The sequence below is a fragment of the Solea solea genome, chromosome 17 (assembly GCF_958295425.1).
Source record: "Solea solea chromosome 17, fSolSol10.1, whole genome shotgun sequence".
NCBI classification, from domain to species: Eukaryota; Metazoa; Chordata; class Actinopteri; order Pleuronectiformes; family Soleidae; genus Solea; species Solea solea.
Window position 1 is genome coordinate 18,086,544 of NC_081150.1, and position 15,446 is coordinate 18,101,989.

The window sequence follows — 15,446 nt, forward strand, 5'->3', positions numbered from 1 at the left end:
TCACTTACCCCAATGTTCACCACAGTTGCAGAAAAGTGATGTGTATGTTCTCAACCGTTGACGATAAAAGTGCAGTTTGTGCTAAGCTAACGTCACAGTGGTACTACTGCCCAGAGAAACATGACGGCACAAGGCTAACTATTCAATATTATTTCGGAGAGTGTTACAGGCCACGTCTGTCTCTTTAAGGAGGTAAAATTGTAGGTAGTAAGGAAAGAAATACTGGGAAATTAAATATTCTAAAGTTGCTGCTGTGAGTAATGTCGCCTTTTGGCTAACTTCCTGTCTGTTGTCGTTAGCATTGCCCTCACTCTTCACTTCTTGACCTCGTAAAGGCATTTGTTGAGTGGACATTATTATTAAACAGGCAAAACCTAGTTTAATAATAATAATAAGGAGCAGAGAGGCCTCTGTTTGTTGAGTTTTGCTCTTGAAATTATTGACATGTTTTCCGGATTTTTAAGTCTTTGTAACTGAGCTACAGTTCTGCATTGCTCGCTTTGATTCTTGTGTCAGACGTCGTGCTCATGTCTCTTCCTGTGACAACACGCTCTGATTAATCGGTGGCCGGCAGGCTGCTGATGTCACGTTTTAGTATCGGCTCAGCTCGCTTGGAATCTCGCCAGAGTAGATACCAAAAAAAGCACCAGGTACCAGGTGCTAGAAATGTAGAATGGAAAAATGCCATAAAAGCGCCATGTCCCTGAGCAAACACTCTACATCCTAACTTGTGCCAAATTCTATGACACATCCACACTTTAAAACGTCACTTTTTAACATCATAGTTCGGACTATTCATCTCCCACAAGTACTGCAATTTCAAACTGTGTGTGAGCTGCCTCTGTCTGCTTGTATCAGCTTTAGAAAGAGACAGCAGTTCACCCCGGTGGTCCTAAAGAAACAACGTCCTTGTTAATGGTTTGTTTTACCAAAAGCTTCCCATTATTAATCTCCCGGCTCTCGGGGAACTTAAACTTGTTCATTCAGCTGACAGAGTTTCAACAATAACAAGGAAGAGTGGCCCCTTCAGGATCGGCATGGATACATCTGATCTACAAGTCTAAGAATATATCAGCAGTAACGAGAGCAGGCGCCTCCATCCGATGTCTATCTCACATTACCAATCCACGATAGTGTGGAACAGTGGAACAGCGAACGTGTCCTTTTACGCGAGTATTACACATTCACACAGATCACAGCACTGATGTAACAAGATATACTGTGTGTATAGGGGGACTGTTGTTGAATTCATCACTATGACTAATGACACAAAGGAATTATCCGGGATAATTTAATTTAAGGAGACAGGATGTTGTAATAAAGAACAGATGGACAACATGAGGGTCAAAAAGAGGCCAGTGTATATACACAACAAAATCCACATATATTACATAAGTAACAGTGGTGGGAAACTAATAACGTCCTTAAAAACAAGGACAATCTGGATAAATCTGAGGCTAATATGAATAAAGTCGTACGTCATGCGCTTTCCAATAAAAAAGGGAAAATCAATGTTGTCGTGTGAGGTTGTGAGGAGTGCGTGTGTGTGTGTGTCAGCCTCGACTGAGCCGAGGAACTCTTCACTAATAAAACAAACATGCCGTTGAAAATATACATTGATGTTCATCAGAGGCTGTAAATGTTTCCAGTCGTCAGCTGTGCTCGCATCGGCATACGAGCAGCTCAAGCGGTCCAAACCTGCGCGTCACTGATGCTGCACGAACAAAGGCCACCCCCGTGACTTCATGTTTTTTGGATTGCAAATCTGAACAGAGTGCTGCACATGTGTCACGCCTCAACGTGGAGAAAGGAAAACAAAACAAAAAGAAAACACACAGGGTGGGTGCAGCCGCATTAAACACGGTAAATATAAGCTTACGTCTTTGTTTATGTTCTGCTGCGTTAGTGAATGTGAAGAAGTGTTGACAAGACGGTTATAAAATCGCCTGTCCACACATTTGCAGTCTTGTATAAAGTACTCTAAAAGACATACTTGAGTAAAAAGTATCTTACCAGAAAATGACTTTGGTGGATGTTTTTTATAATATTATTTAAGTAAAAGTCTTAAAGTATATGACATTTACTGTGCTTAAGTAATTAAAAGCAATTTTATGATATAAAGGTACTTAAGTTTTAGAAGTAAACATATTTAAAAAGTTAGGATTGAGCCATGGTGGCTCAGTAGTAGGGCGGGTTGTCTTTCAACTGGAAGGTTGTGGGTTACATTTCTGGTCCTGCTAGTCCATGTGTCCTTGAGCAAGACACAAAACTGTAGTGTAAAGCAGCTCATCAAGACTAGAAAAGCTCTATATAAATACAGACCATAATACCAACTCTTCGTCTTCTGATTTTATTTGGTAGTAATGAGTAACAAAGATAGTTAGAAGAAATGTAGTGGAGTAAAAGTAAAAGTTGCAAGAAATATAATTAAAGTAAAGTACAGATACGTGAATTTTGTACTTAAGTACAGTAACAAAGTATTTGTACTTTGCTACATTACAACACTGCACATTTGCACAGACTTGTTCCCCTGAAAACCTAAAAAGTACCATTTAAACACATAACATATATCTTCAAGTAAGCCAAACCATAGTTTGGCTTACTTGACTTCTAGCACTTGTCTGTACCCAAATGTTTAAATGCACTTATTCTAAGTCGCTTTAGATAAAAGCGTCTGCTAAATGACATGTAATGTAATAAAAATGTGATCTCTGTGCACAAAACGATGATACATGTCGTCATTGACTGCAGTTAACAAACAAATTTAATCTGCAAAATTAAATCCACAGCCACAAAAACAACCAACCACAAAATCTTCATTTGCCAGTCTAGCAGTTGACCTATAAGTTGTTTATTTAGACATCCAGCAGTGATGGAGCAAAATGAATCATCCATTTGAAATCCTGCTTGTGCCAAATCCAATATTAATTTTCTTTTAGCTCTATTTTTGTTCTCCACCAGTAATTGCGGGCTCTTTAGTTGCTAAATGCTGCACTTTGTTGATACTTTATCATCATTAATATTGTCATTGTTCGGTCTTTTTAAAGCTTTTTGTTCTAAAAATGTGATGAATCTCACCGGTCGATTACAGCTGTTTTTGATAAATAAGTTTAAGATACTCACATTAACCACAGCATGAAAAAAAGCCAGTAAATGTCTACACACACACACACACACACACTGACATTTACATCCTCAAACACACACTGCAGTCAAACTGAAGAATAGTTGTGAAACCCGAGCAGAGGGTGTTTTTGATTCATGTCAATTAAACCCTTACAACAGAGCAACAGAGGGACATTGAGGAGAGGAACAGAGAGAGTGAGGAGAGTAATGAAACACTGAGAGGAGGGAGGGAGGGGGACGGAGGGAGGGAGGAACAGAAATATGGCACAAAACATGAGAGAAAAAAAAGAGAAAGAGGGGAATACCGATGACTGAGCACATGGACTCCAAGTTATGTAGTCATGCCATTTCTCCAGTAATCCAACTGTTTTTATTTTTTTAACGATAGTGGGTTAACATGTCCTTTCTGAAATATGAAATATAAACTGCTCTGTTCCCTGGAAGCTTAAACTTGTTTTTGCTCAGTGCCTTTTAAAAAACTGCCGACTCCATGTTCTCTCCACTCTGCGGATGTGGTAATGAGCTCATTCCTGGCTAAAGAGACACTTTACAGTTTGCCCTTTAACAGGTTATTGAGTGGTCTCCTACCACTAGCTCCTGGTGCTTCTTTTTAAAACAGAAGTATGCAGGATTTATACCCTAATTTAACAGCTTTGGACTCATTGCGGTGGTTAAATGTCTTGTTACAGTGGAGATTGGGGGCTTTCTCCACTGCCCCCTACTGTCTGTTAGTGGAAAACCAGTCTTGCATGATCAGGGCTGTCAAATTGCTGTGAATTGCTATAAGATCAAGGCAGCGATAGACGTTCATCGTGGCAGAGCCGGTGAAAAAGAAACGGAGAAAAAACGTAGTTGGAGGAAGTGGGGAAGAGGGAACAACTATCTGACCGAGACTAAACATCGGACTGGCTTTTTTTGAATGGAAAGAATTAAAAAACACAGAAGCATGAACAATGGATTTCAAACGGCTTGGACATCAAATGCACATGGTCAGGAGAGGAGAAGGGATGAGGATGTTTACGCTGGTGTTGTAAAAATAAGTACTCCAAAACTGTAGGGGGAGCTCCGTAGAGAAAAAGTCAAAAAAGAGACCAGACTTGCAATTCTGCATACATACCTTTAAAAACCTTGTTTGGGTTGTATTTCTTGTGCACAGGACTCTGTTAAACAGTTTTCTTCTTTGAAAAAGAGCTGAATTGGATCGGATTGGAAACTGTTGGCAGGTTCAAAGGCTGTGGACGCATCAGTCGAGAGGACCCCCAAAAATGTACAATCCAAATTTTGGCGTAAAATGACAAGAACCACAGAAGTAAAGAGGATGGAAAGAGACCGAACAGCATGAGGCAAAACAACACTCTTGTTTCTGTTGGCCACTGCAATAGTCTCTCAGCTCCAGTGTCCAACTGACGCTGTTGCCTGTATCCTGGCAGCAGATTCACTCGCTGATTTCATAGCGCAGTATATGGAGTTATTTTATCATAGTATGGGTTTGAAGACTCAGACCTCTTGTACAGAATATTTGTATTACAACCTGGCAGCGTGGAGCTTGAAGGACGGAGCCATTTATCATGCAGTAATGGTGTAATAAAAGATCATTAGAGTTGCATTATGGAAAATGAAATGACTCAGCGTTTTTCGCCGGTGCTCGACTGATATGAGAAAGTTAAAGTCAGGACATTCCGTCTTCTGCGGTGCGGACGTGTTTATGTCCAATGAGTCATGAAAGCGCAGCGATCAATTACTTTTGGATCAAAGGAATGGAAACTGATTTGTGTTGGAATTGGAACTTTGAGAGTTGACTGATGCGTTAAAGGTCCAGTGTGTAAGAATGGGTGACATCTAATGGTGGAACTGGAGACGACAACAAAAGGAAAAAACAAGTTCCTGTTGTGAAGCTTGGAGATTTAGGATTTGACTGTCGCCATGACAGCCTACCTTTTGGATAATAATACCAACATTATACCAGCTGTCAGTCACACTGGTGTCCAATCATTTGTTTGCATATAAGCCGCCGCTGCTTCAAAACACAAAACACACATGGCCCTCCCCTTACACCAAAGCCCTTTCCTAAAGTACATAACAATTGTTATTCATTCCAAGGCTATGAAAACCAAAGCATTTGTTTTTATTTTGAAATGATTGTACACATACATAAACATTCCTGTGGGTATTATATTCAATTTCTGCCAATAAATGGCCAAAATCTTACACACTGGACCTTAAAAGCAAAAGAGTCCAACTAATTAGTAACCTATTCTTTAAAGAATTAATCTTCTCATACTGCTCTTAAACTGACACAAATCTACAAGTGTGTAAAGGACGACTTAGTGGCTCTGCTAAAGCTCTCAGCCCGATCTCACAGTTTAACCATTTCTAAAAGTCCAAAATGCAGATATCTGGTGATTGATGACCTCGTGCACATCACTGTATGTTAATCTCCAATGAAAACAGATGTTACTGTTAATAGTAACACCATGTCCTTTGCTACCTGGAGAGGAAACACATCGGGGAAGACCTTCGGGGGGAAATTTTAAACAGCTTCTTGTGTTTCTGCAACATTATATAAACAAGTAACGCGGGGGCCTGAACAACGTTAGTTCTGGAGGCAAATGAAGGAAAGAGGAGATGCTGGAAGAGCCGAGGAGGATAAACAGGGACAGGGATCCAGACCTTTCTTGGCTAAGGTGACTCAACGCTAACAACAAACAAATGGGCCTGTGGAGCTAAAGCTAATGACAGAGCTGAGTGGTTAAGTTTTTCTTTCTGGATCTGGCATCTAAATTTAACCGTCAATTGTTTCCAGGCTCAGGAGAAACGGCATCCCACCCACATGTGAGGCAGACACAAGATGAGGCGTCCCATTCGGTTTGAGTCGCCATCCATCAGCTCGGGCTGCGTCCCCCTGCTGCAGCATTACATCACGACATACCTATTCTGATTTTACCAAGCCAGAGACGTTGCTTGGTACGCTGGCAACGAGAGTCTGGATACTGAGTCTGGACTAATCAGCTCTGAACAGCTCTGAGGAAGAACATTCAGAACATTGCTCAATACCCCAGGGGTCGTAATCCCACAGTGTAAAATCACATTTGCATGCTGGGGTCACTTACACTCACTGCAAACATGTATTGCCTCAGATGTGCTGCTGCAAAACAATCTTTTTTTGTAGAACATGAGGTTCCACCCAAAGGGATCAATTACACCGAGCTTCAAGTTCCCACACTCTGATGTAGGGCTCTCACGTTTTGTATGTATTTTAACGCTTGTTTCTTTGATTTTCTTGATTTTAACCACTTTTTCCATGACTGACATCGATGCCTTTATCAGTCCGATACAGTTTTCACAAAAATACACTCATTTTCTTTCTCCTTTTATCTTAAATAAGGCCATATATGTGCATTCCTAACTGACATTCTGGTCATAAGATGTTTGTTGCACACATTTCCCTTTACCGTCTACACTTAATGAGGCACTTAACGTTTTGATTGTAAAGGATTTCATATTTTTCCTTGTCCGACATCCAATCCAGTGATTTTGACCAATATTGGTCCAAAAACCAACCAAATTATATTGGCTCATCCCTACTAACTAACTTTCAACCATTGAAATTGGTAAGGTTGGAAAACATCACGAGACTCAATAAGTTCAGGGAAAGTCAACATGTTGAAGAAAAGGGAAAGATTAAAACCCCATGCAGACTATAAATATGTGCTTACTGTGAAGTAGTCGGGCTAAAAAGAGTGAAACAGATTGACCGCCTGAACCATATTATTGGTTCACATGGGCGTTCAAAGCAACAGACATCTCACCTTCGAATATGGTGAGGTTCTTCAGGGTCATGGAGTGCTCCCAGTCCTTCAGACGAAGGTCCTCCGTGATCGTGTTGAGGATCTCCATCTCGTTCCTCAGCTGAGCCTCCGTGTGGATGTGGGTCACCCATAAATTGCTGGTGTCCTCCGTTATGTTGCTGATCTGGATCTGGAGTTTGAAAAGAAGCAGTGGATCATCGGCATACAGCAATAAACAAAAGTGACTTGTGATTCTAGGTTTTATATCAAGCTGAGATGAACCTGTAAGTCCTGGATCTTCAGGTTGTGAACGTTGATGTCGTTGCTGAACGTGTGATTGACAGCTCCCACCGTCCAGTTGACCTCGTCCAGCTTCTCTCTGAGGCCGCTCACCTTCCCCGAGTTCTCGCTGAAACAGAGCAGAAACAAATGTGGATCTATTAAACTGGAGTGGACTGCACGCGAGACTTCACTGTGACACAGTAAATGAGGTTCTTTGTCGTCATCGATCTTCGGGTCTACCGGAGCAGGTGGTCGTGGTCTCGGAGCCAGGCGGACGCCCGCGTCACCTCTGTGATCAAGCCTGTGAGATTTCTGGTGGCGGAGCTGCTCAGTGAGGACAATCTGTCGTCCAGCTGCACCAGGTAGCCCTCGGACTGGAGAGAGTAAGCCTGGGCGCTCCGCAGCTCGATTTCCACACTCTACGACAGGAAGAGATCACAGCAACCTTATGTGTACTGTCCAAAGAGCAGCTATTTTTTGGTACTTGTGTTGTGGGATTTGCAGCTGATCTTACGAACAAAAACATGTGTTTATTGTTATTGTATTTTACATACTTTATGTGGAAAAATCTGAATAAAAGTGATGATTTAAACCGAGTTAAGGAAGAAATGCAAGAGGAAGCATCTTGAAAATACAACCATAACAAATTAAAAAGCTATACTGACCACTTTATTAGGTACACCTGTTCAACTGCTGGTTAATTTCATCTAATCAGCCAATCACGAGGCAGAAAGCCAACGCCTTTAGTCGTGTAGACACCTTGAAGATATTTGGAAATGAAATGGTTCTGAGTCGTACCTTGATGAGGATCTCCAGCCTGTGCAGCCAGTCACTGTGGTTCTGGAAGAGGTTCTCCAGTTTCCAGATGTTCTCCAGCAGGTCTGCCTGAGTGGACGGCTCGCCCAGCGTCTGCTGGAGCAGCCGCGAGTGCTCCGACATGCGGGTCACGTTCTCCAGCAGCACGTCCTGCTGCTGAGAAGACACCTGGGAGCGAGAGACTGCGAGAGAGAGAGAGAGAGAGAGAGCAGGAAAGGTTCTCCAATCAAACATCTGTGATGATCAATCACTTCGTCAGTTTAATGCAGAGCAGATGTTGATTCATTCGCCTGTTCCTCCTCAATGAAAAACTTAATTAAAAACCCTTTTTTAGATTTTTTTTCTGTATTATATATTCTATACTGTGTAAGCGACGCAGAAGAAAGTTCACTTTAGAGCTTTGTTGTCCCTCTAGTGGACAACAAAGCTCAACAAAACGAGAGGAACACATTAAAAAACCCACGATAAACAGGGACTTAGCACAACATAGACCTACATCTATCACTTTTAACTGTCAATAAAGTGCAATAAACAACAAGTAATTCACAAATAGTGCAAAATGAAAGCACCGTCTGCACATGGAACACATTTTTACTTGAGTTTTATTGGGAGATATGATCTAATAATAATTCCCACTGAGGCAACTTAACCAAGGGCCCTCTGTCTGTTTAAATATTATTTTAAAGATGAAGGTTTGAAAAACCCCCACACTCACGACCACAGAATATGCTTAAGTACCAGAAAAGTGTCTTTAAGGTAAAATGTACATACTTTCATGGATCTTAAGTGTCAGTGGGTTAAGGTTTATCAGTATATGACCATGTCATATTTACAGAAAGATGAAACCAGTAGTTCCCGGTATGTTTATGTATGAAGTATTACCAAAATGTTTACACACAGTTAGAGCGTCTCTCTACATTACACACATCTTGACTCAGCTATAAAATCACATTTGCAGACAGTGAACCTGCTGCTGCCTTTAAACCTCGCTCGTATTGTGTTTGGCTGTGGCTCCTTCAGTCTTCAGTCCTTCAGTGCTTCTCTCTCTCGACTGTGCCTAATGAGTAAAGGCTCCTCTGTTTCGTGTTATGCTAAAAGCGCGTTGCACGGTAACGGCTTGATAGCCCACGAGATATTTTGAAATCAGATCCTCGACGTTACGCCATGACAACATGGCCTCGGCAGAACAGCAGGGACCAATGTGTGCAAAAAAAGAGAAAAGGGATTAAATGTGAAGTGAGAGGAAGCAGATAATTCACCCCACACATGCTCTTTGACACATTAATGCCCCTGCCATATACTATGCAGACTCAATGTTTCTATTTCCATGTATCGGAGATATTTCTGAAAGCGTACATGTGTGTGTTTGAGACCGTAAACACTGAGCAAGAAAGAAGTGATGTGAAGCCGAACTGCTGCAAACAAACCGTCCAAATTCCCACTCATTATGTGTGTGGTTTTCATCCTTAATGAGCTGAAACGCTAAATAAGCAGAAAGCTCTCCACTACACAGGGCGGCTAAATTGCTAAATGATGGTCTGTCAGCAGTGATGTTTTCTTTTTTTTTTCACACAGGAACATGTACGTATTTAAGCCCGACGGCGGGGGAGCGTCTGCATGTTTCTGCTTAAAACGTAATGGAAACAAAAATGATGCAAAATGGACGAAAAAAAACAAAGAAATTAAGACGTTTGGATTGGATTGCGTTCAAAGTAAAGATAGCAATGTGACCTCTCAGAGAAGAAAATGTGACAAATAAAATGAAGTAAGATGACATAAAAACACACTTTGTGTGCTGTCATAGTAATAGTAATGGGCAAGTCTGTACAGGATAAGACATCTCAAAAACTACCACAATTAGGAGGGGTAAAAAAGGGTAAATCACTCCGTCTGTTCCATGGAGTCGCTACGGCCACTTCCATGTGCCCCCGTGGTAGGTGACCCCCAGGAAAGACACATGTGCTGTCACCCTACCCAGTAACCTGAGGCTCTGACAAGGGTCCTGACCTGAGGGTAAGGGGGGAAACAAATCTGGTGATCCCCGACCCAGCACCGCCAACGCACAAACAACTTCACCCTGAGTTCCGGACACCGAGTGACTCTCGATGCACTGCCGTCAACTCCTGTCCTCATGTACGTACTACGCTGCTTCTTGATATCACAAGTGCAGACACACAGCAACATAGCGCCTCGATCTGAGCATGAAAAACTACTTGTAATAACGCATTTACTGCTGGTCTATTTGCACGGGATTAGTATTTCCGTAAGTCATTTTTCTGGACCTTTTTAGCCCAGGTAAAAGTCGCCATAATCTTTACTGACATCGCAAACACTGAGAATCTCTGGTAATAATTACGTTACCTTCACCTTCCCATGTAAGACAAATCCCGTCCGAATAGGGCTACTGATGCAAAATCACAGTTAGCTAAAAATGGTCATGGCTAACGGCTATGCTAACTGCCGGAATATGAATGTTTCTCTTTGCATTGAGCAAGAAATGACACTGGAATTTGCATCACAACCAAAAATGAAGCAGATGAAGAAGACATTAACGTGTTCCCACTGGTGGGTTTAAACGGTGTAGTGGTAATGCATCGTAATGAGGTATTTGTTTGCATCGTGCCATTCTTGTACTAGTAAAAACGGTTAAACAAGATAACACTTTAGTTTTGTATGTAACATTGAGCAACCAAGGCTTTTGAGAATTGGAAACTTGGGTGGGAATGGGCAGAAGAAATGTTGTTGTTTTTAAACACCATTACATCATTTTTCAGCTTTGTTTGATTATAATACAGTGTTTTAACATAATCCATAAATTCTAAAAGTTGTAATAAATTTGCTGTGTGGTTGTGTTGTGGTTGTGGTGATTATCATGCCCCAAAAGTAATTGAATCAGTTGCAGCTTGTAGTTGTCTTGAAGATGTTTCACATGTCATGCATGAGGCTTCTTCACTTCTGAAAGTCTGTGGGTGGAACCCAGAAATTTAACTCTTTGTCGTGAGGACACACTGGAGTCACAGTGAGCACTGCCCTCATTTCACAGGGGTTAAATTCCTGGGTTTCACCGCAGACTTTCAGAACTGAAGAAGCCTCTCGGATGATCTGCAAGTCCAGCTGCTACTGTTTCTATGACTTTTGCACAACTCTCACTCCCATGAATAAGAAGAATAACACTACGCCTCTGAGCAGCAACTACATCTCAACAAACCATGTATTATAAGTGAAGGAATTGATGAACATCCCTCTGTGTTGTGGACACTGTCCACTGTCTCTCTCCGCCCGGGAGATTCCATCGGGGCAAAGCGGCTCTTACAAGTTGCCCTCCCATCTCGATCTGTGTCAACACATTTCCTTGAATTTGAGGACATGGAAAGTCACTGCTAAGTCCTTGAATTTGACGTCAACCAAGGTGGGGGAACCCTGGGTACTATACACCGTTACTAGACAGCCATCACTCCTAGAAAAAGACAAATAGCACGTTTTCTGTCGGTAGGTCTGTCCAATTAATGACCTACTGGACATCAAGCTCACATCCAGATAGCTTCAGTCTTCATAGGAACTATGGCTGTTACTCAAAAGACCTCATACAAGCAGGAGCTTGACTTAAGGGTATTGGGATTGGGACAGAGAAGAACATGATGAAGTTTACCAAATTTCTGTCAGATATTCTTGTTAGCAGTATTTAAAAGTTACACATGAAGGTAGGGTGATACAAAGGTTAGCGTTTATGTGATTCCATAAAACGGCTTCCAATTTTTCCTCATATTTGTCAGAGGAACCGCAGTCTGGTTTTTGCCAGGTGCAGAGTTACGTTGCTTCGCCACAGACTGTTTGGGCCTGTGGGTTTCTTACAGTTCAGAACAACTGTTCACTATTACAGAGCAAAGACACGGGAACATTTAATCCCATGTTTTTGCCAGAACGCATTTAAACAGATTTTTTTCCTACGGCAAGTTTAATTTGGCCTCCCCCGTATTTTACCACCTCAAGGAATCATCCATCAGCTTAAAGAGTGACTCTCCGCTGCGCAGTGATGTATGTTTAACTGCTGATAATAGTTCTATAAACCACACAGGTCACTGTTGGGTTACTGAATAACGCTGAAAAGGCTTTTCTATTCACGCTAGCATCTCTTGTAGTTTTCAGAAAAAAGCTGTAAATACAACCGGGACTTATTATTAATGTCAATATTTTTGCAGCATTAAAGATTCAGCAGATGCAGATCAAATATCATCTGGATTATGATTAATTGGAACTTTTGAAATTTAACAGCATATAACACGTCAATAAAATCCCAATTTACACCTGAAAAAGACTTTCAGACTTGGATTAATGAAGATTACAAAGATCAAAATGAAATTCATCTGCATAAACTGACTGTCAAGGATGATACAAATAAAAAATAACCATATACATATAACATATACTTTAAAAAGATAATCACACATTTGCTGATCCTACTCTAAAATGTGAGGATTTACTCTGCTTTATACCAGTGCAATTTGATTTTTAATCAATTTTGTGGCAGAGAAACAGATCATTTTACCCAATTTTAACAACCAAAATCCCCAAAAAGTACATAATACTCAATATAATCATCTATGGAGGTATATTTCCGTACAAAGATATCTCCTGGATCTCATTAGAACAAACAATATTTAAATAATTGAACCTCTCTTCTATTGAGTTACAGCTGGAAAGGTGAGTCTATAAAGCAAGTGCTCTGTGACTCGCAGCCAAGAATGAGAAATGAAAGACGAGCTTCACGTCTGACAAATCCATTTTAAACCTCTCAAAGCTCAGGCCCTTAAAAGATGGGAAAGTCATTTCTCCTCTTTTCCATTTCCCTCTTGTTCTTTTCCTCTTAATTTCACAGACACTTGTGCACCAAACCCCCCCCCGAGTTTGAAAATTCACAGCTTCACGGTCTTTGAATTCGTCACTGGAGAAGAGGCCAGAGCGACAGCTGCAAGTGGCATAATCCGAAATTAATCTCCAATGTTGGCTCAAACGTCCTCATATTGTCTCTGTAAACAGCTGATTCACAACATTGATAAGAACATATAGGAGGAGCTACATTCTCCAGCCACAATATTAGGTACACCTGTTCAACTGCACGCTAATACAAATACCTAATCAGCCAATCACATGCATGCAACTCAATGCATTCAGGCACTTAAACATTGCCAAGATTAGCCGCTAAAGAAAGGTGATTCAAGTGAATTTGAATGAGGTTTTGTTATTGGTTCGTTTCAGAAAATGCTCATCTCATCTACTGGGATTTTCACACGCAACCATCCCAGGGTCCAGTGAGCAGCAGTTCCCATGGTTTTTTGCCACTTTATTAGGTACTCTCTGTACCTAATGAAGTGGATAGTGAATGTTAAATACATTAAAAAGAAGTAGCTATTATCAATCCAAAGATGTGTCTCCTGTTAGCCCAGTGTATGAATACAATTTGGCAGTTAAAAGGTCAATAGGTCACATGATATAATCAGTGCACATTGAGATGATCATGATGCTTTGCGCCACCATATGTCACATCATAAGCACTTAATAATCTTAACATCTACCATTTTATTTTAGCATTTCTTAATCCAAATGTATGAAAGTACTTGTTTTATCGTCATTTACTTGCGTTATTGTCATTTTATTGTATTGGATTTCATATGGGACTACTTGTTAAGCACTCAACACCACAATTTTGCAATACAAAGCACTTAACAATTATGCACTTTTCTTGTATAAACACAGTTTGATGTGATTTAAATGTATGGTCTTTCTCACCATACATTTAAGTCTTTCATCCACCAAAACAAACTGGTTCTTTGGCCTTTCTTCTGTCCCCAAATCAGAATGAGATAAAAAAAGGTTTGCTTTCCCACAATGTCACGTGTATAACAGACACGGAAAGACCCACACAAAGACAGAGAGACAGGCTGACTGGACACTGGACAGGGTCACGGTCAGAGGAGACAGAGGAGACAGAGGGAGGTCTATCAGAGCTGCATTCCTCTGAGGCTGAAGCCAAGAACAACATGGTGCCATTCATTTATCTGCAGCATGACTCTCTGTGTGTGTGTGTGTGTGTGTGTGTGAGTGTGTGCTACATGCGTACGTGTTCTTTGTAACTATTTATAAGTAGAGAAAATTGTGTTCAGGCTAAAGTTAAAAGAGTCACACCCGACAAAACTCTTTCGACATGTTATTGTTGCGAAAACACGCGATAAATCAGTCGTCAACGCGTCAATTATGTCGTTCTGTTACAATTTTTAACGTTTTTAATTGACGGTTTCTGTGTTTGCTCGTGTTATTTTTGTTCTCCATCTCAATGTCCCGACCCAGAACGTCGTCAGTTTCACTTTTTTATTCTCAGTGGAACCTAAAATGATTACAGCAACAAAATACATTTAGAGAATTGTTGTTTTTCTCCCTGATTATGATTCTAAATATCATTGTTCCACAGGCCTTGTTTACATTTTCTCAGGTCAAATTTGTTTCCATGGACAATAAGGGAATCTAAATTCACTTTAAAAACATAAATAAATAAGAAAAAGAGACGTGATGTAATCTCTTGAAGCAGATTGTTGACGAGTCCCGAGCTCAGCCAGGTAAACAAGCTAATGCGGGTCATCGATCCAACAAAATCTAAACGTTTTCTTTCTCCGCTCCTTCATTTAAATAACTGTTTTTCTGCGACTTGTATATAGTTTACACAAAGGGCGAAATCGTAGTACTTGAGGGCTCCATATCTTCCACGACGTGTTTACAAGTCGACGAGGACCACCTTCTAGATTACAAGAGCTGTTTTTCTTCTTTTTTTGAAGCCACACCAAATGTGAGCGGATTGAACATCGTAGACTGTCTCTGAAACTCACAATAGAGAACGTAAACATGATTAGTTTGATTATATATGTTCATCTTTCCTTCAGCGAGTGTTTTTTTCCACCCCAGATTACAATTTGACCACAAACCCACTTGTTTTTTTGCGCCCGGACCTCCGTGAAGGCGTCAAAGGTGTGTGTGAGATCGATTTCTGGCCACGAGACTCCATGTTGACCTTTCCACCTCCACGCAAAACATTCACATTAAATAAAAATAAAAGGAAACCGATCTGATAGGTGATTGATATGGAGAACATGTTGACTCTCGCTCGACATCTTGTTGGAATCAGACTCGGGCGAAACACACAGTCGTCTCTCTTGTTATCCAACCCAAACACGGTAACAATAAAAAAGCCAGAGTAAACTTTTCCAGAATGTTAAGTCTGCTCTGTGGAGTCGTCGCTGCGTTTGACCCCTTGAGATCAAAACCAGAATCCAGGTGTTTTGTTTACTGGGAAATGCAGCTTTTTTCCATCAAAGTTAAATGTTAAACATGATTATCAGGTCAGTTATCCCCATTTTTTGGGGGGTTGTGACCCTTTAAAATGGA

General features: G+C 40.9%; 1 protein-coding gene across 3 annotated transcripts in view; it reads right to left on the reverse strand.

The window, feature by feature from the left end:
- scara5 (scavenger receptor class A, member 5 (putative)) overlaps positions 1 to 15,446 on the reverse strand; it is a 79,740-nt gene that overhangs the window by 31,552 nt on the left and 32,742 nt on the right. For all 3 annotated transcript variants that reach the window (XM_058613547.1, XM_058613546.1, XM_058613548.1), the window contains exons 4-7: positions 7,995 to 8,194; positions 7,437 to 7,615; positions 7,197 to 7,323; positions 6,936 to 7,104 (exon numbers count right to left, since the gene is read on the reverse strand). In XM_058613547.1, the coding sequence (XP_058469530.1) occupies positions 6,936 to 7,104; positions 7,197 to 7,323; positions 7,437 to 7,615; positions 7,995 to 8,194 (675 nt within the window). The remainder of the gene's footprint in view (positions 1 to 6,935; positions 7,105 to 7,196; positions 7,324 to 7,436; positions 7,616 to 7,994; positions 8,195 to 15,446) is intronic.